The sequence below is a fragment of the Thamnophis elegans genome, chromosome 1 (genome assembly GCF_009769535.1).
Source record: "Thamnophis elegans isolate rThaEle1 chromosome 1, rThaEle1.pri, whole genome shotgun sequence".
Lineage (NCBI taxonomy): Eukaryota > Metazoa > Chordata > Lepidosauria > Squamata > Colubridae > Thamnophis > Thamnophis elegans.
Genome location: NC_045541.1, coordinates 148,200,992 through 148,225,241, shown reverse-complemented (window position 1 = coordinate 148,225,241; position 24,250 = coordinate 148,200,992). Strand labels below are relative to the sequence as shown.

The 24,250-nt window shown below is 36.2% G+C and overlaps 1 protein-coding gene across 1 annotated transcript in view; it reads left to right on the top strand.

Moving 5' to 3' along the window:
* Positions 1 to 24,250, top strand: part of CDC42BPB (CDC42 binding protein kinase beta) — a 107,662-nt gene that overhangs the window by 71,705 nt on the left and 11,707 nt on the right. The window contains 8 exon segments of the mRNA XM_032234742.1: positions 6,726 to 6,818; positions 7,253 to 7,327; positions 9,116 to 9,221; positions 11,043 to 11,179; positions 12,877 to 13,016; positions 13,373 to 13,454; positions 17,743 to 17,959; positions 19,118 to 19,180. Coding sequence (XP_032090633.1) covers positions 6,726 to 6,818; positions 7,253 to 7,327; positions 9,116 to 9,221; positions 11,043 to 11,179; positions 12,877 to 13,016; positions 13,373 to 13,454; positions 17,743 to 17,959; positions 19,118 to 19,180 — 913 coding nt within the window.

The following is a 24,250-nucleotide window of genomic DNA, read 5'->3' as shown; positions in this document are numbered from 1 at the left end:
AACAGTGTCAGGTGCGGTGGTACTGTTCCTACTGAAGTTAGAGTATTATTTTATGGTGTGTTTTTAAGTTTGCTACATTGCTTATATATTACTTATTTTTATGTAACTTGAATCATGGGAAACAAATGAAGTAAAGGGGAAGACAGGATTTAAATTTCTGTGTTAGGCTGAAATATTTCCTATTTTAGAATTTCCACTTTATTTTTTTCATTAATAAGTAAGATTCTCTCCTCAGTATCTTTTCTTCAATTGTCAGCTTAATTCTTCCACATCCTTTGTCAAACCACATCCCTAACGAAAGAGAAAATTCACTTGTATCTTCTGGCATTCTTTATCCTTCAGTCTCTCACAACATGGGCAAACAGGGTTCTTTCTATATTATCCCTTTCCATTGAGAAAACAGATGAAGTATTATTAAAATAGTAAAGAGAACATGATTTAAAGTAATGAGAGCTACAATTATACTTTAGAGGCTCTGCTGGTCCACTATATTAACCAGTACCAGACAAGCATCATAGCTTGGCCTACTTTTGCCTAACAGGGGGGAAAAAAACCATCCTTATATTTATACAATTTTATAACAACAAATATAACCCATTGTTGATTAACATAGTTGATTAAACTAATGAATTCATATTACTTCACCTTTATAAATTCTAAATCCAAAGTGTGCTTATCAGTGTTATTTTTAATATTATTTTAAATGTGATATTAAACTTGCAATGGATCTGTTGGTTAGAATTCAGATGAAAAGGCCATTTTACACAAGAAAAAAGAAAATATGGATTACCATTTTGAGAATCAGCTTATTCATCTTTTGCCAGCCAAATACTCAGAAAAGGTCACAGATTGAATGAAAATAGCCATACCCAGCTGTTTGTATCATAATGGTAGTGGCTGTTTGTAAAGTTGTGGTCCACAATTTAAGCCTTTTGCAGAGTGTTTGGTTTAAACTTCAGGTGCACATGCCTGGACCATTTACAAATAGTTTTCTCTTAGGTTAAAGGAAAGTATCATGGTATTATTAATGTTATGTTCAACACTTGATCTCCCTGAATTTTGTGGCTCATTCCATAAAACAGGGAAAATTGATATTGTAAATAAGATCATATGTGAGAATAAAACACAAGAAGAGTTATTTTTTAATATCTCAGCAGCATTTGTACATATCTAGTTTCCCTTATTTCCTTTTCAAATTTTATGCTAATTGTGGAGAAAAAGACAAATAGTTTTTAAGTCTTTGAATGAATAAAGTAGGAACTTATTCTGTACTTTTCACAGAATGTGGCTGTCAGTTTCTAGCTCCTGTAAAATAATACATTACGGTATTTTTCCTACATAGTTAAAAGCCTTAAGTGACAGAGGCTGTACTTTTAATGAAAGTCAAGCATTATTCTTCACCAAATATTCCTTTAGGACATGTTTGCCTATGTACATTTTCTTTTAAGCATGTACTCATGGTAGCTTCCAAATATGATAGTATAAAACAAAAACTGATTATGGAACTGGCAACAACTTTTGAAAGTCTATTCAGTTAATTTCTTCACTTAAATCTGTGTTTCATTTGCTATATGTAACATGATTAGCACATTCACAGCATCTCCATTTCACCTTTATTGAAATCCAGAGTTCCAGTCTGTGTAGCCTTTTCCACTAAGATCATTGTCCTCTCTTTCAGCGAATGCAATGTTTTCAGAGATCCTTTGCCCAGAAATTCATATTATTGCCATTGTATCAAAGAAATGGTATAGTTTCCCACCTGATCTGATTTTTGAGATGATTATGACTAAAATGCCTCTTTGCTATTCTGACCACCTTCTTCAGTATTGTTGCATTATGGCAAGGCTAGGACCAAGTAATCAATTCTCCTTCAGTTGCAAGCTGATTTGTATGATGGTGCAGTCTTTGAGCCTTGAAATTCAAAATCATTTTAAGTAGAAGAAGCAGTCGACTAGCTACAAGATGCTAATAATTCACCAGTTCTCTAGGCTTTCAGTACTGCTGAAGATAGCAGAAGATGCCTGAGTCAAGGTGACCATTATGTCATTAATCTTTCACCATGTTAAAAATCTTCACATAATGGAAGAAGACAGAAACCAATTCCCTTTCCAACATTCATCTTCTAGGTCTATTATAATAAAGATATCTCAGTCAGGCTCCTACTGTCCAAATATTCAATAATAGGCCATTAGACAATCTCAACAGCACTTAGTTGGAAAACCATCAGTAAAGTATCCACCTCAAAAGCATTATGAAGTGTATACTATCAAATATGAAGGGGAAATGCCATAATTTTAGTGGAATAAAGTTTGTCCATTTTCATTTTACTTGCCAGATGTATTTTCAATATTTCAAGCAGAAGCAAAATTTGCTAAGAATTAAAATCAGTGGAAATAAAAAAACCTACACACCCTTGTTCAAATGCTGGGTTTCTGACATATTAAAAAAAATCAGATCAAGATAAAAAATGTACAATAACCTGCTTGTGTAAGTCTGCACATCGTCTTATAAGTAGGGATATGGCTGCCTTCAGAATTAGTCATATTCAAACTGATGGTAAACAGTAGTCAGAACCTATCTGACATTACTGTATTTTTCGGAGTATAAGACCCACTTTTCTCCCCTAAAAGAGGGTGAAAATTTGGGTGCAAGTTATACATCGAATGTAGCCCTGCCCACCCACCAGCCCCCACCCCTTGGCCTCTGCCTCCCAGCAATTTACTTCCTTGCAGCAAATGGGGAAAATGGGGCTTGCAGAGGCGGCAATAAGCTATGGCAATCCCTGCAGCCTGAAACAGCTGATTATCGGGAGGCCGGTGCTGAAATTGAAAGTGAAACTGGCTGTTTGCTGCAAGGAGAAAATTTCTGGGAGGCAGAGGCAGATTTTTTTGTTCTTGTGCTGATCAGGCTAAACTGAAACAGGCTGTTTGCTGTTTCTACAAGGAGGTAAGTCAATAACTATACATGCCTATAGAATGTTCAAATTATTAGATTTATTTTTTAAAACTGCTTTATTATTGTTCTAACAACTTAACAAAATGTATATTGTGTATATCGTCTGTACTGTTTGCTGTTTGCTGCAAGGAGGCAAATTGCTGGGAGGCAGAGGCAGATTCCCCCCCCCTTGTTTTCCTCCCCAAAAGCTAGGTGTGTCTTATACTTCAGAGCCTCTTATACTACAAAAAATACAGTAGTTAAAGTGACTGTGATCAAGCCATATAAAGTTTAGCTGGTTTAGTAGGATATTTCTGACATTTATGTAGTTGCCTCTTCCAACAAAAGCCATGATCTGCAATGAGTATCAGTGGGATCTCATATTTGGAAGATATCAGTCAGGAGAAAGGTAGAAAAAAATTTCCAAGTCAGTGGATATACCATGGAACACAGTGAAGATAGTCATCAGCAAGTGGAGAAAATATGACAATGATATTACCAAAAACCTGGGCGGGGGGGGGGGGGCATTAAAGGAAGTTTGCCAGTCTGACTTCCTCTTTCTTACGCAAAGAGATTGTGAGTGTCTCTCCGGAGGATTGCATTCTCACTTTTTTTTGTCTTTCATCTTTATCAGAAAGAATGGCAGAAAGAATCTTTCTTTATTATGATGAAAGATACATAATGTGGAGAGGCAGGAGTCAATACAACTTTCCTTTCCATTGGTGCATCTTATATGCAAGCTCTCATCAAGAACAAAGGCAACAATCATTCTTCAGCTATTGAGCTATGTGCCAATTGTAAATTTAATAATTGTTTTTGCCTCTAGTCTCATCTGTGTCCCTTAATGAGTGGCATGTTCATTCCACTTCTCTGAATTCAGATACTCTACTGTAGTTCTTCATTCCTGACTTCAAGGAATCTTTCTCCCAAATCTCTTATCAAAATTTTACCTTTGATGCCTCCCTAACTGCATCCTTTGGCTCTGCTTATCAAATCTCAATGAGGCTTTTTAAAGATCAATATTTTAAATTGCAGAAAAGCTGGTAATACCCAATCTGTGGCCTGGATAAGATAGATACGCAATGGATGTTGATGGGAATTTCTTTTGTGTTGCATTTATTTTCTCATGGAATGGAGTCTCTCTGTACCTCTTTCTAACTGTTCCCTCTTTAGCTCCATGCTGTTCCCACCATGGTGTTCTTGAACACAATAAGGCACTGTTTTATTACTTCTTCCCGCTGATGCAACGCTTCTTCAACTGTCCCAACTTAAGTATGGCTGTTCTACCCAAAGCTTAATTCCCTGAACCATACAACTTGATGGATTTAGTTCTAACCAAGTTAGAAATTCTCCCAGTTTCTTGAAAACCGTCCTGAAAGGCTTCCAATGCAACCAAGTAGAAATCCTTTGAAAATATCCTATATCAATGAAATTCCTCATAACAACAACAAATTTGACACTCTCTCCTATATACACCAAGTTATCACTGCTTTCACCTTCATTGGGGATAGCTCTTTATATGTTTTTAACCCGCTAATAAAATATCTTGTGAAAATCCTGGTAATTCTGTATCTGCTGATATGTTTGCCAGTTTTGGGTTGGAGTTTTTACCTTGTTCTCTTCATGCTAATACTAAATCACACAAGTCTATAGCAATCACCTTTAGTCATTTTTCATTCATGCCATAAAAATGATATATTTGAAAGTACAGCAATGGTTTTGTAGCTGTGCCAGTCTCCAATTTTCATTTGACTTATGATATTTTATTATCTTCCCTTTCCCCCAATCCCTCAATTTTAATGGAAACATAAAGCAGCAATGTCTCTGTGGGACCCATGCCATTCAGTAAGGGTGACAGGATTATTTGCAGTTTTTCTTCCAAAACTCGCCATGCTGGATTGGTAATCACCCAGGCTTAACTTTTCACCTTTCTCCAACATTATGGAAGGGATGCCTGCTCTCAGATTGCTGCTACTTTGAAAAAAAAAATGAATTTTGATCACTTCATGATGATTAAACCCTCCAATGTGGAAAACATAATGAAGAAGAACCTGTAACTGGACTTCTTCAACAGATCATCTGTGAATTCAGATATCCTTCCTTATAGCCGCTCAGAGGAACTATTTTTTTTCATTTCCCTTTCCCCTCCAGTGATAATTTTGACAAAAAGCCAACTTGCAAATAAACATCTTATTTGTAAACCAAAGTCTAGGAGTTTGTATTTAACATGATTTTGGAGAGTAGTTAACATGATTGATAGCCACTTGATGTAGCTAGATAGTATCTGGCATTTTGTTTACGTTGAACTTTGTATAAAATAAAGTGTATCAAGGAATTATAGTGTATATTACATCTAATAATAACATATTTATCTAATAGCATATTTACAGACCACCTACATATTTTCAATTTTCAAAATGGATGTTATTTTCTTAGTAATAATCATATTCTATTTCTCTTAAATGCAAAAATACACATGCAGTACTTTAGTTTTATATATATATATATATATATATATATATATATATATATATATATATATATATATATATATATATATATATATATATATTAATGTACATATTTATTCAAAATTTGAAAACTCACATGTGTTTTTTTTAACTTTGTCTATGTGTCAGATGAATTAACATAATACATAGTTGTAGTGTTTCAAGTAGTAAGCCAATTATTTTATTCCTTTATAATACATTCTATCTTGTAATAGTGATGTGAAATACTGGTTAAAGTGTTGGATTGGTGGATTCAGATTCAAGTTTATCTTCCTCCATTACTGGATGATTTGGGTCACCGTTCTCTTTCAGACCAACAGACAACCCATGGGGTAGTTGTTTGAAGAAGAATGGAAGGGAAAATTGCCGTGTGTGCCCCTATAAATTCCCAAATAAAACAGAATATCAATCGTATAATAAATTTGATTTCTTATCCTTATCCACAAGTCTTCACTTTTAGAGATGTCTTTTATAACTATAAAAGTCATCCCACCGTAGGGATGTGGTGGCTCAGTGACTAAGATGATGAGCTTATCGATCAGTTCCAATCCCTAGTGCCACGTAACAGAGTGAACTCCTGTTACTTGTCCCAGTTTCTACCAACCAAGCAGTTCAAAAGCTCATAAAAATGCAAGTAGAAAAATAGGAACAAAATTGGTGGGAAGGTAACAGCATTCCGTGCACCTTTGGTGTTTAGTCATGCTGGCCACATGACCACAGAGACATCTTTGGACAGCACTGGCTCTTCAGCTTTGAAACAGAGATGAGCACTGCCCCCTACAGTCGGGAACAACTAGCACATATGTGTGAGGGGAACTTTTACCTTTTTTTATAACTATATTTCCTTCCTCCTCCTCCACTATTTTTGCAGCTGCACTTTGATTAGTGTATTCCATGCCATTCAGAGAGTACAGCTTTCAGATACACTTTAATAATAAAAAACATAATTAACTAATGTTTTTATGTAGATTTTGGCATTTGGTTGGACTTTGTAATCAAGTGGAATATTGTGTCGCTAATCAGTTCAAAATAACTTCAGATAATTTGGGGAGGCTAACCAATGAGGACTTTATTTTAGAAGGAAAAGTCAGTTCAGAATAATTTCTATCAGAATAATTTCCATTGTGTTCTGGGGGCTTGTTTTTAGTAGGGGCAGAGGAACTCTCTTTACTTTTTTAAAATTCTGAACAGACAGATTTTTTAACCTTGGATAACCTTGATCTTCCTATATTGAGTGACTATTGATGCTAGAAGCTAATTTTCTTGATTGTGTTTCTGCAGACAAATTCTGTTAGTGAGCAGGAGGTACAAGCTACAAAGGGCGAGGTGGCACTGTCAACATCTGTTGCAACTGCAGAACAGCAGCAGCAAGAAGTAAGCGTCCATATCCAAATAAATAATTTGTAGTATCCTAATAAGTGCGTGTCTCAATCAGAGATCCATGAGAAAAGAGTTTTTCTTTTCATGGCATGTTTCCTTGTAGACCTGTGTCATGTATAAATGTACAAAGTTGGTGTGAACTTCATTTGTTTTGCTACTGTTTCCCTGGCTCTTATTGTCTCATTCAGCTGTGCATTTCTTTTTCTTTTATTTGCTTAGCTTCTGCTGCTTGCTAAAGTGCAGGTTTTCCTGTGAGTCTATCTTGATCTGCAAACTTGCTTCTAATAAATTAGGGGCAAGCCAGCATTTTTCAGTAGAATCGCTTACTAAAATTTAGAAGTAGAGATTTGTCAAATGTTACAAAACCAAATGTACATGGGACCCTGGAAAAATTAAATGTTATTCAGCTACAGTTTTTTGCAATTCAGGAACCAATTCGGCTTCAGAGGATGCCTGCTGCTCCTTCCCCCACCATTCAGTCCATTTCTCTAGCTGTACCAAAGGTAGGGGGCTTTAATGGTTTGTTTTAACAAAAAAAATGTGGGCAGAGAGTTAACATGTAAGGTATTATGCCTCATGCATGATCCATTTGTCAGTTTGTTCATGTCTGTATGTTAGCTATGTCTAAGCATGTTTTGGGGGGAATTATTTTAACCTGGATTAAGAATTAATATGAATTCTGTATAGAATCTTATGGGAGTGTTTTGGGTGTTTTGTTTCCAGCTAATTCATCGTTGGACAGGTTCTGGGTACTTTCTGTTCTTCCCCAGAAAATACCTGCTGTACAAGTAGATGACAAATGCATTTTCTGTCTAAATCTTTGCCTGAGAGGATATTTTCAATCATTTTTTTAAATCAGTAAAAAGCCCAGCAAGTTGGCATTAAAGCTAGCTTTTTCTAAGAGTAGAAGTTTCTATTTTGATTTTAACTATATGACCATGCAACAATATGTGAAGGAAATGTCAGAGAAGAAGCTTCTTATTTTCCACAAAATCTGGAACTGCTGTAACATTAAAAAAAGAATAGCTTCTCTAGCCACTTCCATATGTTTATAAAGTAAGTGCAAACTGTGCCTATCCAGCAAGTTTGACCTGACAAATTTCCACATTTTCCCCCTTCCTCTTTCCCATTCTCCCTTCCCTCTCTTCTTTTTCAATCAGACTGGAAATTTGCTGGTTGGATCTTTTCCCCCTTAAATAAGCCTGTTACCAAAGGGTTTTGCCCTAGTTCACCAGCCCCAAATTAGAACTTTTTATTTGCTTTTATTATTTTGTTCCACAGACTAAGTGCAGTTGATATTGATATTGGTGGTAGCCAGTAAGCAACTAGTTTTGCTACATAATATTAGCTGTGGTGATAAAAAAAGATGTTGAGCTTCTGCTAATATAATAATGGTGGGTTAAACATGCCTAGTATTATTTCAGTTTCAGTATATGAGTGGATTTGATTGTAGGTTGTAATTCTTATCTTATTGTTGATTATAATTTAGGCGGTCGCATAGTGCACTTATTAAAAAATATAGGTTGCCCAAACTACTCTATACTGGTCATGTATTTATTTTGAAAGAAAGACTATATTGCTTTTGACAGTACAATTCAAATATATATATATAGCAGTAGACTTATATACCGCTTCATAGGCCTTTCAGGCCTCTCTAAGCGGTTTACAGAGAGTCAGCATATTGCCCCCAACAATCTGGGTCCTCATTTTACCCACCTCGGAAGGATGGAAGGCTGAGTCAACCCTGAGCCGGTGAGATTTGAACCGCTGAACTGCTGATCTAGCAGTAGCCTGCAGTGCTGCATTTAACCACTGCGCCACCTTGGCTCTTAATATAAATTAACCAATACAAAAACTATTTCAGCACAGTTCAAAAGCCAGGATAAAACAAACAAAGTATAATCAATATAGAAGCACATTAATCTGTCATAAAAGCAAAACAAAAGAACAGTACCTATTTGAAATCAATACATGCTTAACAGTTCATCAAAAACTGAGTGACATTAATCTCATTAATTGCTGAAAATAATCACAATGAACAGCTAAAACATTCTGTTCAAGATACTTTTTATATGAAGATGGAGGATGTAATACACTGTGTCAGCAGCATACAAGGAGTAGCTCCTAACCAATATCCATTCCAAATATGGGTTTACAGTTGAATTAACCCCAGCCGTCCACTTGATCTGGAATTGATATGGAAGCTGGTACACTGTCTCATTAATAATTTATCAGAGGTGTCCATTTTTCAGTGAACTTTTATGTTGCTTTATTGTGAACTTTTTTTTCAGCCTAAAGCTCATCAACTAAGTATCAGATCCTTTTCAAGCCCAACTCAATGCAGCCACTGTACATCTCTGATGGTGGGATTGATTAGACAGGGTTATGCTTGCGATGGTAAGTTGGTTAAACATTTGGGCATCTTAATAGCCTAATTGTCATTTGGAAAGAAAACAAATCTGTTTAGAATTTTCTTGTAGTAATTGTGTATTTATAATAGTAGTATTGGATGAGGCAGAAATTTAGTTCCCAAATGCATTGGTTTAGCTTTAGCTTTAGATCTATTCTTTTTTTATAGTATGGCTCATTGGTAAGAGATGATGTTAAAGTACACCGTTCAGGGAATGGAACAATTCCTTCTTAATTATTAAGATTATATACACTGAACAGTATAAAAGATGCTATAAAATATATTTAGTAAACAGTGATATTACTGGATTGCTTTATTTGGATTATAAAATAGAATATTATAGAATGCTTTCCTACAAATTATATATTGATGAGAATTTCTTTTGAGTAATAACACTAAATGTTTGGGACTTCAAACAGTATTTCTCAGAATGTGTACCTATACATTGTTGAAATATATATTGGAAAACTAAGTTACCAACCTTAAGGTCTCTACAACTTTCTATCAAGGGTTCTAGAACTATGAGTCAGTACCAGCCAGATATTTGCAAACTACATTTTGAGAAGGAGAGGGGAGATCATATCACTTTAAAAAAATTGGACAAATAAAATGAGACTACTATCCAAACCCACAGTAATGTTTGCTCCCTGTTCTACACATGAAGGCTACTTGTGTCTTATACTGGAATATTACATCTTGGGTGATTCAAGAAAATACCAATTATCAGTAGTCCTTGACAAGCGACCATAACTCAATCTGTCCATTGCAATAATATGTCATAATGGTTGTAAAATAGGCTAGTCACATCACCCAACCTGATTTTATGACCTTTTTGTGACGGTCTTTAAGCTACAGCCATTGTGCAAACACAGCCATTAAACTAGCCAGTGGTTCAATAGGGGTGCAGTTTTGCCAAAAACTGGAAGTAAGTGCTGGCTTTGAGCAAAGCTATCATAAAACATTGTCATTTGATTGAGGAATGTGGACATGTGAACACACATGGGGCCCGGCCCAACCAGTGGAATTTCGAATGTGTTTTGTAAGTCCCCCTTTTCAGGTCAATTGGAACTTTGAATGGTCAATAAGTGATCTCTTGTAAATTGAGGTCTACCTGTATATTAGAAATTAAATGGAGTTCTGATAACATTCAGGGGCAAAGATATGCATAAAACTGGGAAATGCAAAATAGGGATACATGTTTTTTTATTATTATAAAAATAGAAATAAAACTCTAAAAATAGAGTTCTATTTAGCTCAACAGTTCTTGAATATCTTCAGACTTAGGTAACCATTCCCAGAAGTGAAAATATTGGTGTGTATTTTATTCCTTTATCTGTAGATTTTACACATATTTACTGCATTTTTCTTATGAAATAAAGGGAGACTTGCCAAACTAGATTCCATTTTTTTAGTTTAAAATCAGAACTCTAAGGAGTCTTTGAAAGACTTACATAATTGACCAGAAGGAAACAGAGTTGTTCAAAATAATTAAGTATGTATAAATTCAAGAAGAAAGAAAATGCCATAATTTAAAAACTTGGAGAGTCTTTTATATTTTAAAATATAACATTACTGAAGTGTGATTATGGTTTAATGAAGCTCCTGCTATAGTATATTCATTACTTTTTCGTATGAAATAAATGAATGTTATGTTTGCCATTTTAAACTGGTTGTTCTTGGAGACTAGCTGCTGACTGACTATGGTGTGATGTCCTTTCCTTGCTCATTCACTTTTAGCCAGTTCTCTATTCTATAGAATTTATTGTGTCACAACACAAAGCTTAACAATTTTCCTTTTTCATCCTTAGTGTGTTCGTTTGCATGCCACATTACCTGCAAAGACAGTGCACCGCAAGTCTGTCCTATACCTCCAGAGCAAGCCAAGAGACCCCTTGGAGTAGATGTTCAAAGAGGCATAGGAACAGCCTATAAGGGCTATGTCAAGGTAAAAATCTGGCAGAAAAAGAGAATGACCCTTTGCACACATTGGCAAATGGTCAATAATCAGATAATCAGAGTTACTGTGCATAGTCAAATACAAGTGCAAATTTTGACATAGACAGTCAAGCAAATCTGGCTATAAATTAGGGTCCAGATTCAGTTGAAAACTTCAAGCTGGTCACTTCTTGAGGAATTCAAAACTTAATACAATTTCAGGTAAAAGAAATTAGAGTAGAAATCTTAGGAGTTCAAGCATGGCAAGATGGAGTAGGAGACATTGCTTCCAACCCCATCATCAACATCCAAACCACAGTTGTACCCAGGAACTGTTTCAGGGCATTTGAAGCTTTACCATTCTATACCTCTCCCAGCATTTCCTTCTCCTCTAAAGAGAACTTGTCCCATTACGGCTTATTGATTGCACCTTCAAGATTATTCAGGATTTAATTATTATCAAATTGTTATTGCTTCTGTTCTCCAAAATCACGATTAAAAAAGATAGGTAGATGGAAATAATTACCAAGTTCAATGAAGTGTCTGTGACATTTGAAAAAGTAATTATACAGCATAAAATAATGACAATAATCAGCAGCACTTAACTAAGCTCAGCTGATTTTGAAAAAGTTAAGCAGGAGCTGTAATTTTGACTTAAACAGAACTGGGATCTGAAAAATATTCCTAGAGAAAGCAAGGACAGACATTACATACTGACATCTAGAATACATGTTCATATAACCATTAGGAATTGAGCTTAACTGTTAGAAAGAGAATATCTTTACAAAGTTCCTGTTGAATTTACATCAGCCCAATAAAGAGATTTAGAAAAAACTTTCATCTGTCCATGCATTAATTTATTATTTTGTTGCAAATAGACCTCCAATATTTCTAGGTGGCCTACAATTTAAAAAAAAGATAAATACAAAAATGAAATAGAAATTGGCATGTCCTAAACAGGGATCAGCCATCACCCTACTCCCAAAGCCAGAGAGAATATTCAAGTCTTGAAAAGCTTCCTGAATGACAACATTGGCTCCATATGAGTCTTGGGAATTGGGGCTATCTTTCCAAGAGAGCAGGTGCTGCAACAAAGAAGGAATCTGCTAAGCAACACTGCTTAATCAATAGGATCCCAAGTGTGCCTACTGTGCCTCATCCCACCAGCTGGACATAAGTAATTGGACACCAGCAGTCCTTCAAATAACATAATTATAATAATAATTATGCAAGAGATAAGTATTCTTGTGGCAGCCTGTATCAGAAATTATGGAAGAATTAAAATATACCATCATCATTAACTTTAAATTAATACTTTTAAAACAGATTTCTTATAAATTGATCCATGGGTTATTGCTTATTTCATTAAATTGTGGCTGTAAATTCAGCTAATGAAAAAATGATTGTCATGCAACTTAATTTCCTATGAAGAGATGACTCATAACATCCATAAGAGCCAATCATATTTATTGATCAATTGGTTAATTGATTGATTTGTTTGCAATATCTTGTATATCTTAAAATGAAGAAGTTACAATATTTGAAAAATGTATATATTGTTGCAAATCCCTGGAAATAGTTGTATGGATTGCTTCAATGGTGAGATGGTATAAATATATATTTCATGAATAACATAATAAATTTAATAAATAAAAAATAGTCTTTGCCTCCTTTTATGGTATGAATAATATATTTCTACATTTACAGGTTCCAAAGCCAACAGGAGTTAAGAAAGGATGGCAGCGGGTTTATGCAGTTGTCTGTGACTGTAAACTTTTCCTCTATGATGTGCCTGAAGGAAAATCCACTCAGCCAGGAGTTGTTGCAAGCCAAGTTATGGATCTCAGGTTTGCAACCTTAAGCCTCATATTTTTGTAAGCTTGATTGTGTCATAGAAAAAATAGCAAGTGAAGAATGACACAATTGCTGAATTTTCTTTGGTGTTACATAGCAGGCTTTGATACATTGTGTGCTTTTTGACAAAAGTATAGGCCACATTTGTATAAGGTATGAGAGAATAGATTTATGTTCTCACATGCTCTTGATTTTTTCTGGTAGAAAATAAAACCTTAAACTTCTACTCAGAATCTCTTTAACTTAGTGATTCAAATTTTACCAATTGATTTGTTAATTACTTTGTTTTAGCAAGGATTTTAAATATGTAGTTTAAATCTAATAACATTTACTGTTATTTTTTTTCCAGAGATGAAGAGTTTTGTGTGAGTTCTGTCCTAGCATCGGATGTTATACATGCAACCCGTAAAGATGTTCCTTGTATATTCAGGGTATGTTCATTTGACTAATTTGTACAAATACAATTCATGTTTTAATCTATGATTGCTAAAAAATAAAGTTTTACAAAATTTTCCAGTCTAAGCAAAACAAAACTGTTAGCTTTCCATAGCTACTCTATTGAAGGTTGATTATGGGTTTACAATTTAATAATTTAGTCACAGAAATAGTTTTTATTATATTTGTTTTCTAATTTTCTTTTAGAATCCGTCTAAAAGGGTGATAAGACAGTAGTGAAACATGTTCAGCTAGTTTATGCAATTATATGATACACATTTGTGTGTGTGTGTATATGCAGCTTGATATCTTCTCTCTTGGAAAGAGGTGGTCTTGTCTGATGAATCAAGAAGGTGAAATATTTATTTTCCAGATGGCCTAATACTGTTTTGGTTTTGTTATCCGGCTTGTAGAACATATTTTATTTTTTAAAAAATAGGTAAATTCCAGGTTACCAAAGTGTCTCAGGATGCTAATTTCATTGCCAGATTACTTTAAACTGCCTAGTAATAAGGAAGGCTTTTTTTTACACATAATACATATACCAGTGAACTAGGAACATCCATATTTGCTAATATTTTAGGGGCAAGAATTCAATCTAAAGTTAAATAATTTATAGCAATAGCAATAGCAGTAGACTTATATACCGCTTCATAGGGCTTTCAGCCCTCTCTAAGCGGTTTACAGAGAGTCAGCATATTGCCCCCAACAATCTGGGTCCTCATTTTACCCACCTCGGAAGGATGGAAGGCTGAGTCAACCCTGAGCCGGTGGGATTTGAACCGCTGAACTGCTGATCTAGCAGTAGCCTGCAGTGCTGCATTTAACCACTGCGCCACCTTGGCTCATTTGTACTGTGTTGAAGAAGTGAAGTAATAGAAAGTTTGAAGTTAACATTACAGAGTACACTGCAACAGTTACATGCAGTCAGGGGAGGCAGGGCCTCACCACTGTCATCATGAAAAGAAAAAAAAATGTAAAAGGAAAAAGGCTGAGGTAGTTGCTGCTAGAGTCACAGTGGATGACTCTGTTTGTGCTTAACTGTTTAAAAAAGCCTCTTTAAAAAGTGCCCTCTACACGAGGAGGTGAGAGAACCACGTGCCTCATTTAATCTATCTTTATGATCACTCGAGCAGAGTTAAGCAAGGGTTAAAAGGCGAAAAATTCCTTATGTAGATGAGACACGTGGTTCTCTCGCCTCCTCCTGTAGAGGGCACTTTTTTAGAGGCTTTTTTAAACAGTTAAGCAGAGTCATCCATTGGAGACTGGCAGCAGCTAGCCCAGCCTGCTCTTGCCTTTTTCCTTTTACATTTTTACATTTTCATCATGGCAGACAAGAATAGAGTTGAAATCCTCTGTGAAAGAGTTGGAAAAGGTATGTGGGTTGGAGGGAGTGGGAGGAATTCAAAATTAATGTAATTTGTAAGTAATTGTATTATTGTAAGTAATTTGTGTGTGTGTGTGTGTGTGTGTGTGTGTGTGTTTTACCCGCTGCTGATGGCGCGCGGGCTGGCACTTTTTTTTATGTTTCGGCAACCCAAAACTGTTAAAGCGAGGAGGCTGACCTTTCAGCAGGCATGTTTATAATCATTTTCCGTGTCCTGTCTAAGGGGAACCACTTTAAGTGTGGGATGTCTTCATTAATATAATCTGCCCCTTTCTCCTTCTGATGCTGTTTTGTAAGAGAGGGGAGAAAGAAGAGTTCTTCCTTGGTGTGGTAGAGCCCTTCCGAAAGCCCTGGCGCTGTGTCCATGGGACGCCTCTATGTCAGACACAGCGGCGGGGCTTCAGCGGGGCTTTCGGAAAGCCACGCCGGAGCTTTGGCAGGGCTTTCCAAAAGCCCTGCCGAAGTCCGGCACTGTGTCTGCATGTTGGACACAGGGGGCAGGGCTTTGGCGGGGCTTTCAGAAAGCCACGCTGGGGCTTTGGCGGGGCTTTCCGAAAGCCGCGCTGAACCCCCGGCACTGTGTCCGACATAGGGCGGCTTTTGCCCGGTTGCCTTACCAGCCATAAACCCCACCGCACGTCACTGCACTGCAACCAGGTTCTGCTCATTATGAACAAGGTATGTGTTAGATAGAACCATGTGTTTTTTTCAGTGCATACTCTATTCATAAGTAATTTAATTTTACTTAGGTCAATTCTAGGAATCTGGAACCTTCATTTTTTTTTTAACTATCATTGAACTCCCACATTTTAATTTTTAAAGAGAAATTGAATTACACCTACAAGGTGTCACTACTGTAGATATATATTTGGCAGTTTTCAGACAAGTTTTATAAATGAAGAGTCCTTGATGCTTTATGAGCTTAGTTGAGTTCTTGCAGAAATTTCATTACCAAAGTAAGTAACATAATCAGTGCAAGGAAGTGGAATTTACACTCTGTTTATATTCTGGTGGCTTGTCCTATAAGTATGTTTCCTTTATTGAGTTTTATAAATATATTCACAGGTTTGGACTATTTAAAAACATTTCTTAAAACTACCCATTGTTTGTTGACCCATTTCTACTAAAGATGAGAGTCACAGTGAGTGTGCCCTTATATAAGCAGCCTGATAAATTACAAAATAAGTGCAATAGCTCTTGATTTGAGTACCAGCAAATCTTATTAATGCATAGGGAGGGAGTCATTTGTAGGGGAAATGAAACATATCAAATGTATATACATTGCTCAGTGAATTGGAATAAAGAAGGCTGAGTTTGCCAAAGGACTGGAAGTTTTAACTTAATCGGAATGAATTAGAAAGGAATTTAATTGGAAAGAAAGTAAGCATCCAGAGCTTGCTTAAGTCTACGCCTGCACAAATGTTATAGACACTTTTTTGAAAGGAGTCTGTGAGATGATAGATGAAAATGAAGCAAGAATTTCTGATTAACCACATGAGTAAAGACAATATGCGATTGTCACCATGTCACGGTTTGTAGCAATATTTCTCGCATACCGTGCAAAACAAAAGTAAAAGAGATTTGCCAGCATTGTACGTTTGCATTGGTAATGAATTAAATATAAACTAGACATGATTTCATTGAAATTAAATCCAGGCATAATGTGGTGCCTTGCATGTTATTTCATGTCCCATTATTCACAACCAGCTTGCGTAATGCAAAGGCTTGTGAGATTTTATTTAATCAATTATTTATTGAATTTGTATTGCTTCCTATTTGCCCATGGCGACTCAAGGTGGCTTACAGAATACAAAAACAATAAAACTACCATATTTTTCAGAGTATAAGATCCACTGGAGTGTAAGACGCGCCAAAGTTTTGAAGAGGCAATTAAAAAAAAAAAGTTTTTGCACTCTGCAGACCTCCCAAAAACGGTCTGTTTTTTTTTTTAAAACAGGCCTGGGTTTTCCCCCCCCAAAAGAGGCATGAATAGCCTTTAGGGGGCTTGCAGAGTGCTCCTGGGGGGTGCCCCCAAATGAGAAAAAAACAGCCAATTTTTTGCAAAAATGGGCTTGTTTTATGTCAAAAAAATTGCATGCCTAGCCTGCAGGAGGCTTATAGAGTGCTGCTGGGGGCTAGGGCGGAGGGCAAAATTGAACAAAAAAATGGACTGTTTTAAACTTATTTCTGCCCTCCCCAGTTCCCAGGAGCTCTCTGAAAGCCTTCTACAAGCTCTGCATGGCCCTTTTGGTGAAGGGGGCAGGGTTTCAGTAAAAAAAATGCTGTATTCAGTGTATAAGACGCACCCAGATTTTCACCCTCTTTTTTGAGGGAAAAAGGTGCATCTTATACTCTGAAAAGTATGGTAATAAAAAGAATCAAATCAATTAATATAGTATAATAAAATCATTCTCCACTTCCTGCCCCAGCAACAGCAGATCACACGAGCCATTTAATGGGCTCCATCTCGCTCTGGGTTGCCCAGGCCCGCTGGCAGAACCAGGTTTTCAACGCCTTTCAGAAGAGTATATATTTTACAGAACTGTACAGTCTCTCTTCTGATTCATAGTCTTAGGCCCAAAATTAGGGCTAAGAATGAAGACGATTGTCTATACTTCCAAGTTGCTTGAGGCAGGAGAAAACACTGAAGAAATTCCCCCATGTCAATATTTGCAGAGTAGATGGCCTCTAAGAAATCAGAGTGTCATTATCCCTTCTCTCTTTTGCCACTGCATTTATTCATGCTGCCTACAGAAGGCTCAGTCTGGAGCAGGGCATTTTGAAAAACACTGTCTGATTCTAGCGTACATTTCCATTTTGTCTCCTTTAGTTGAGGCATGTCTCGCGTGGGTGAATTTCATGCAATTATTTTCCTTTTCTGTCTTCTTGTTCTCAAGGTGACGGCTTCTCTCTTAGGCTCTCCTTCAAAGACCTGCTCTCTCCTGATCCTAACAGAAAACGAGAATGAAAAGCGAAAGTGGGTTGGAATTCTAGAGGGACTGCAATCTATTCTGCACAAAAATAAACTCAGAAATCAAGTTATACATATTCCGCAGGAAGCCTATGACAGTACACTGCCTTTCATTAAAACCACCCTAGCTGCTACTATTATAGGTATGTTGGAATATAACAAGACACTTTGAATGTGTAGCATTACACCTGTAATTAAGACTGATACATTGCGATCTTTAAATATATTGTTTCTTATTTTTATCTCTGGACAGAACAAAATGAGTAGCATGGAATTTAGTGATTGACTTATAAAATGAATTGGTGTTTGTTTATCACTACTTGAAGTAGATATCAGCAATGCTTAGATGCAGTGACTCAGTTTTGGTTCCATCCTTTATTGTGCTAAAATAAAATTAAGTAAATTAACAAATGTTATATTTCCTTCTCATTTGGAGTCGTCATTTGTTTGCCTGTCTGCCTGCCTACCTTACTTCCTTGCTTCTGCCTTATGGACAGTTGCCATGTGCAAGAACCAAAAGGATTGTATTAGTGCCATATATAACAATTTTAAAGTAGTAAGAGGAGAATATTAACAAAACTTTGAAATGAGGAAGCATTTCTCAACTATTTAAAAATATCTCACTTTCCTTAAATCTTCTGAAATAAAACTATTTTTCCTCATTTCGGGAAATGGGATGAGATGGATGGGATTAACCCAGTACTACAGTCTTGGTTATAGAGATCATGAGAGCAACATTCACTGAAAAATCTGGTCCTTCATCTCTACCAATTAAGCTCCAAAATAGAAAAATCTTGGAGCTCAGCCTCCTCCAAACCCCAAAATGCTTTATCAGTAGGTGACTGAACTTCCTTGTTTTTCTTTGAAAATGTTTCACATCTCATCCAAGAAACTTCTTCAGTGATACATCAAAGAAAAACAAGAAAGTTCAGTTGCTCTTGAAAAAGCATCTTTGAGATAACCGTGACCTAGATGATGGAGAATCTCCATAGACGGTCTTCTCTAAAGTTTTAAATAATCTGAGGCCAATACCGTATAGTTTGCATTGATATACCTACTTTCCTTTGAGCAAGCTTTACTAAATTCTGTGGACTTCTCATTTGGTTAGACATGGATTGAATTATACTATTATTGAGGTCTGATTTTTTGATACCGCAAAACGGTATCCACCGAGGTTGTTTTAGCATATGCATATTCTGTTTATCAAATGGATAAACAAAATGTAATGTAAAAAAAGTAGAAACCAGGGTTAGAATGAATTTTTATATTAATAAGTATGTTTCTCACCTTATTATCATTAGATCGAGATAGAATAGCAATTGGTTCAGATGAAGGTCTCTCTGTCATAGAGGTCACCCGTGACGGTAAGTAAATTCTTTATTGCGTTTACCAAATACATGCCAAGGGATGAGCTTCATTAATTAATTCTTGATTATTTGCAGAATTTCCTTATATAAAATTTGCTTGTCTGACAAGAGATGAAGACCCAGAATACTGGCTTATTTAATGAACTGTTAAATGGGACATTTATGGCACAGCTCTTACCTTTCACAAAAGGCATTTGTTAATTTGACATCAAATGCATATTCATAGAGGCTAATCTGGTTTGTTCACTACTACTCCATAATTAGCTGATAAGCTACTTGTGTACCTTGCTTGGGAAAAAAGAACCTTGGCCACTAAGCTGCATCTCTGGGTGATTTGTCTTTTGACATGATAAAATTCATCACAGAAGTACCCTTCGGGATACTGTGGAGGTTTTAGGTAATCTAGAATGAGCAGCTTTTCAAACTCAGGAATAAAAGCTCACAATTTTGGAGCATGGCCACGTAGTGGCACCAGAATCGATGAATATAAAATAACTTTGCTGAGTTTGGTGATGCAGAAAGAATGAATGGGAATTGAATTGCAAATAATTGTATGAAGGGAAAGTGAATGGGATGAAGGAAAAGAAAAAACCAACTTACAGTAACAGGAAATTGATGAGATCCTCAAAAAGAGGTGACAAGTTCAAAAATCAGGAATTAATGTTATGATAAATGCAAGGGTGGAAGCAACTTTAAGAAATTTAAAGAAGCAACACACATGGACATATAGTCCATACATGGACTTCAAGTATTCTGGCTGGGAAATCCTAGACCTGAAGTCTGCATATCTTAAAGTTGCTGATGATTTTCCTGGCTGTAGGTATGCTTCTCCTATTAGTTTGTCCTATGTATGTTGCAAGGCAGATTTTTCATGGTATTTCGTAGACTCCTTGGTTTTCTAGCTGGATTTTGTCTTTGGGGTTTCTTAAGATGTTGGCTATTTTTTGGTCAGTGTTGAAGGCTGTCTTGATATTGTGTTTGTGGAGAATTTTTCTGATTTTATCTGTAGTGCCTTTGATGTAAGAGAGGAGGGCAATGCCGTTTTCCTGTTCTGTGTCTCGGTTCTTGGGGAGAGTCTCCCTTTGGATTAGGTTGGTAATTAGCACCTAAGGATTAATGGTGTTCTCAATGCTGAGAAATACAGGCAGATACTTATCCGTCATGCAATACCATCAGGGAGTTGTATGATTGGCCCCAAATTTATTCTGCAGCAGGACAACAACCCCAAACATACAGCCAAAGTCATTAAGAACTACCTTCACCATAAAGAAGAACAAGAAGTATTCAAAGTGATGGCATGGCCCCCACAGAGCCCTGATCTCAACATCATCGAGTGTGTCTGGGATTACATAAAGAGACAGAAGGATGTGAGAAAGCCCCGGTATGCCCAAATATTAAAAATAGTAAAAATATTGGGTTTCTGTCTGGATGGTCTCTTGTGACGAGCCGAAGGACAGAGAATGGAAGTAGTGATCCTCCTCCCATATTTGGGCATACCGGGGGTTGTAACTCTAAATAGATACCTTTCACCCTGGCTTGGCTGATAAGGAGTCGAACTCTGTAGCTCAGTGGTTAACACAACTGCCTAAGATGCAATACAGCACAGGTTCGATTCCCAGTAAGGGTATGGCTAGCTGATGAGAGCTAAATAGCTTGAAATTGAAATAGATCTATACTAGTCTCCCTTTATTTATTTATCAGCACAAATACAACAAATGTAACAGAAAGGCAACAGTAAAAATATTAGGTTTCTGTCTGGATGGTCTCTTGTGACGAGCCGAAGGACAGAGAATGGAAGTAGTGATCTTCCTCCCATATTTGGGCATACCGGGGGTTGTAACTCTCTCTCTCTCTCTCTCTCTATATATATATATATATATATATATATATATGTATGTATGTATGTATGTATGTATGTATGTATGTATATGTATATGTATATGTATATGTATATATGTACACATACACATACACATACATATATACACATACATATATATATATGCGCATGTATGTATATGGGGGGGGGGGGAGTACTGGCTTTATTTCAGTAAGTGGAATGATAATTTTGAAGGAACCAGGTTAATCTCCAAAACAGAACACTTCAACAAGAGAATAATTATGGAAGCCATTGAAATAGAGAAACACCCCCACAACATGAATAAACATGACAATACTTCCCGCCTACCAGACATCTGGAAACCAGCCCTAGTCAACAAACAAGCCCCACCCACCACCCAGGCCATTACAACACGAAACAATAGACACACAGCCAGCACCAATCAGAACCAATCTACCAATCATGATACGACCACACAACCAATCATTCTACTTACTGAAACAAAGCCAGCACTCCACACACACCCCCACCAAGATTTATAGAAAGACGGCAGCTCCGATCACACTTTAAGACCAAAACCCAGCCTGAAGATAGCGAGTGAGACCTCGCTGAATATATATCCTACTATTTTACTTATTTCATGTTGCTGTTTATTATTCCTCTTCTTCCCTTGCATATTGTTTAGCTTATTCTGAATGGGAGTAGTTTGATGGGGGAGTATACACAGGTGTTTGTGTGTGTACACGGGTGTGTGTGTACATATGTGTACAATATGTTAGGTTTGGAAATGAATTTGAGGGTATAGATAGAACAAAATTGAGATGATAAATAGCTTCTCTGTCCCAGAAATTAATTTAGTTATGTCTTCTGTAAACATCAGAACTTTCTGACTGCTTTCCAAAAGCATGTGATTTTTGGCATGTTGGGCTAATGTGGTCTGGATTTGATTAGGACTTGTGGGAGCAAAATCAAATCTGTTTTATCTGGAAAGTAGAATAGTGTGCACACTAACTAAAGCTAGAAAATGAAAAGTTAGCCATTTGAATATGGGAAGCATTCCCAAACTATAAAAACTGTCTCCATCAAGTTGAACTTGGCTCCTGATGACTATATGGATATGCCAAATGTTTTCCCCTCCCATTTGGCAACAGTAAAAAAATAGTTTGTTATTGCCATTTTCAAATATATATTTTCAACTTTGCAAACTAGCCTAAAGCCATGGGTTTCTGATCTGGTCTCCCATCCAGATCTACCCCTCATTAGCCTTTTGGGGGATGGGGGGGTGGGGGGGAAATCTAGCAAACTAATTAGTACAAAATCATCCAGGACAGAGTATATCTCCATTTCCTGTTAGACATTTGGTAATGTCTTCATGAAACCCATTTTATTAGCATTTGGGCACTTTGTATTAAAAAAGGCAAGAAATAGAGAATTAAAAAAATAATTCATATATATTCATGCTGTACAGCTGTAAATCCTCTAGTAACCCATCCAGGCAGATTCACAGTAATATTAATTTACAGTACAGTATGTGAGAGCAAAGAGGAAATATTCATTTTTATTCTTTCTAATCCAAAAGAATGTTGGAAAGGAATTATGTCACTTGCTTTATCTTTTTTCTCCTTCCTCCTAGTCAAGTGAAGCTAGTATTAAGGAGTTAGAAACAATTCCAGAAGCTGTGTTTTGCATGCTTTCTCTGCCTTGTTTGTATAAACATCACTTGCCTAATAGCAAGTAGACTTCTGAAGCTATTCATTTTAAAGCAGTTTTTCTTGGATACTCTGGAGGTCTTTTAATGCATGTCCAAGCACTAAAGTGCAAAATCCTGCTATTGTGTCATCCAGTTCCACAAACCTCAGAATAATTATGACTTTGGAAAGGACTTGAAATATTAGCAGTAAGGTTTGCTACCCTGTAACTTGGAAGTAATGTATTTGGATAATTGAAATAATTCTATCCTTCAGCTAAAGTTTCCCTTTTTACTCTTTTTTATCGGAAATTCATTTCTGATTTCCAGAGCAATATTTCCATTCCTATCCTTGTATTTATTATGCTAAACTTGGGAAAGGGACTTTAATGATTTTTAACTAATTTCTAGAGAAGGGACTCTCTTGAGTTTACAGGACAGAAGCAGATATGAGAATCTATTTCTCTTGAGACTTTTGATCCATTACATTCTGGAAGTATGCGTGATTTTCATACCGCCAATCTTAAGAGTTATGCATGCTGTAGGTTTCATACCTAGGCACATTTTGCACAGTGCCAAAAGCAGTAATGCTGTAATTCTTTGAATCATGATTTTTAGAGAATTATTGATACTTAAATATAAATTATATCATGTTTCTCTGTACCAAAGAAAAGTAGATTATTCAAATAGGCATGCTTTACATTTTCCATGCTTCTCTATTGTACTATCTTTGTACCGAAGTACCTTTGAAGACAGTTCAGAAGCTTTAGCTAATATAACTGCCAGACTTTTGACAGCATATTTAAAAAATACTTATCCTAAAGTCCTGCAGCAGAAGCCATTTGGTTTCTGAGCCCAATTCAAAAGGTTTTTACTTGACTTTTCAATGTTAAAATATCTGACTACCCATGCATAACTCCAGTTATTGGCACTCAGAATCTTCTGATTCTATAGGAAAATTAAGCTTTCCAGGAAAGGAGGCCTTTTCAGTAGAATTACTCACATTCCGGAACCTTATCCATAACAGAGAAGGATCAAAAGACAGAAAAATACGAAGTCTTAGCATAGCCTTCTAAATATATTAAAAGCTAACTTTTCCTGAACATTTACAATTACTCTTATTTTTGCTTGTTCATGTGCACTTTAGTTTTGATTTTATTTGTACTGTTTTGAAATTCTGTATGAACAACAATTGTTATGTTTTCCTAGTATTTGTTCCTACCCCTCACCAGGGCAGTGTGAAGGTTTCTGTTGATAAAATGATTAGGAAGTTAGAATTTGTGTGATGGAACTTTTTTTCAGGAAACGATCCATAATTGCTCAGATTTTCATTTTCAAGAATTAATTCACAGCTCCACATGTGTTTAAAATGAAACATTTTGCTCCTGCTATGATAAAACTTGTTATTTGTTTATTTATTGCTGTTTTGATGCCATTGCTTAAATTCATAATGAGATTTGTGCTGGTACAGCTATGTCCTTGTTACATCAAAAGATTACATATTTCTCAAATAATTACGTTGTTAACATATCATGGCTCG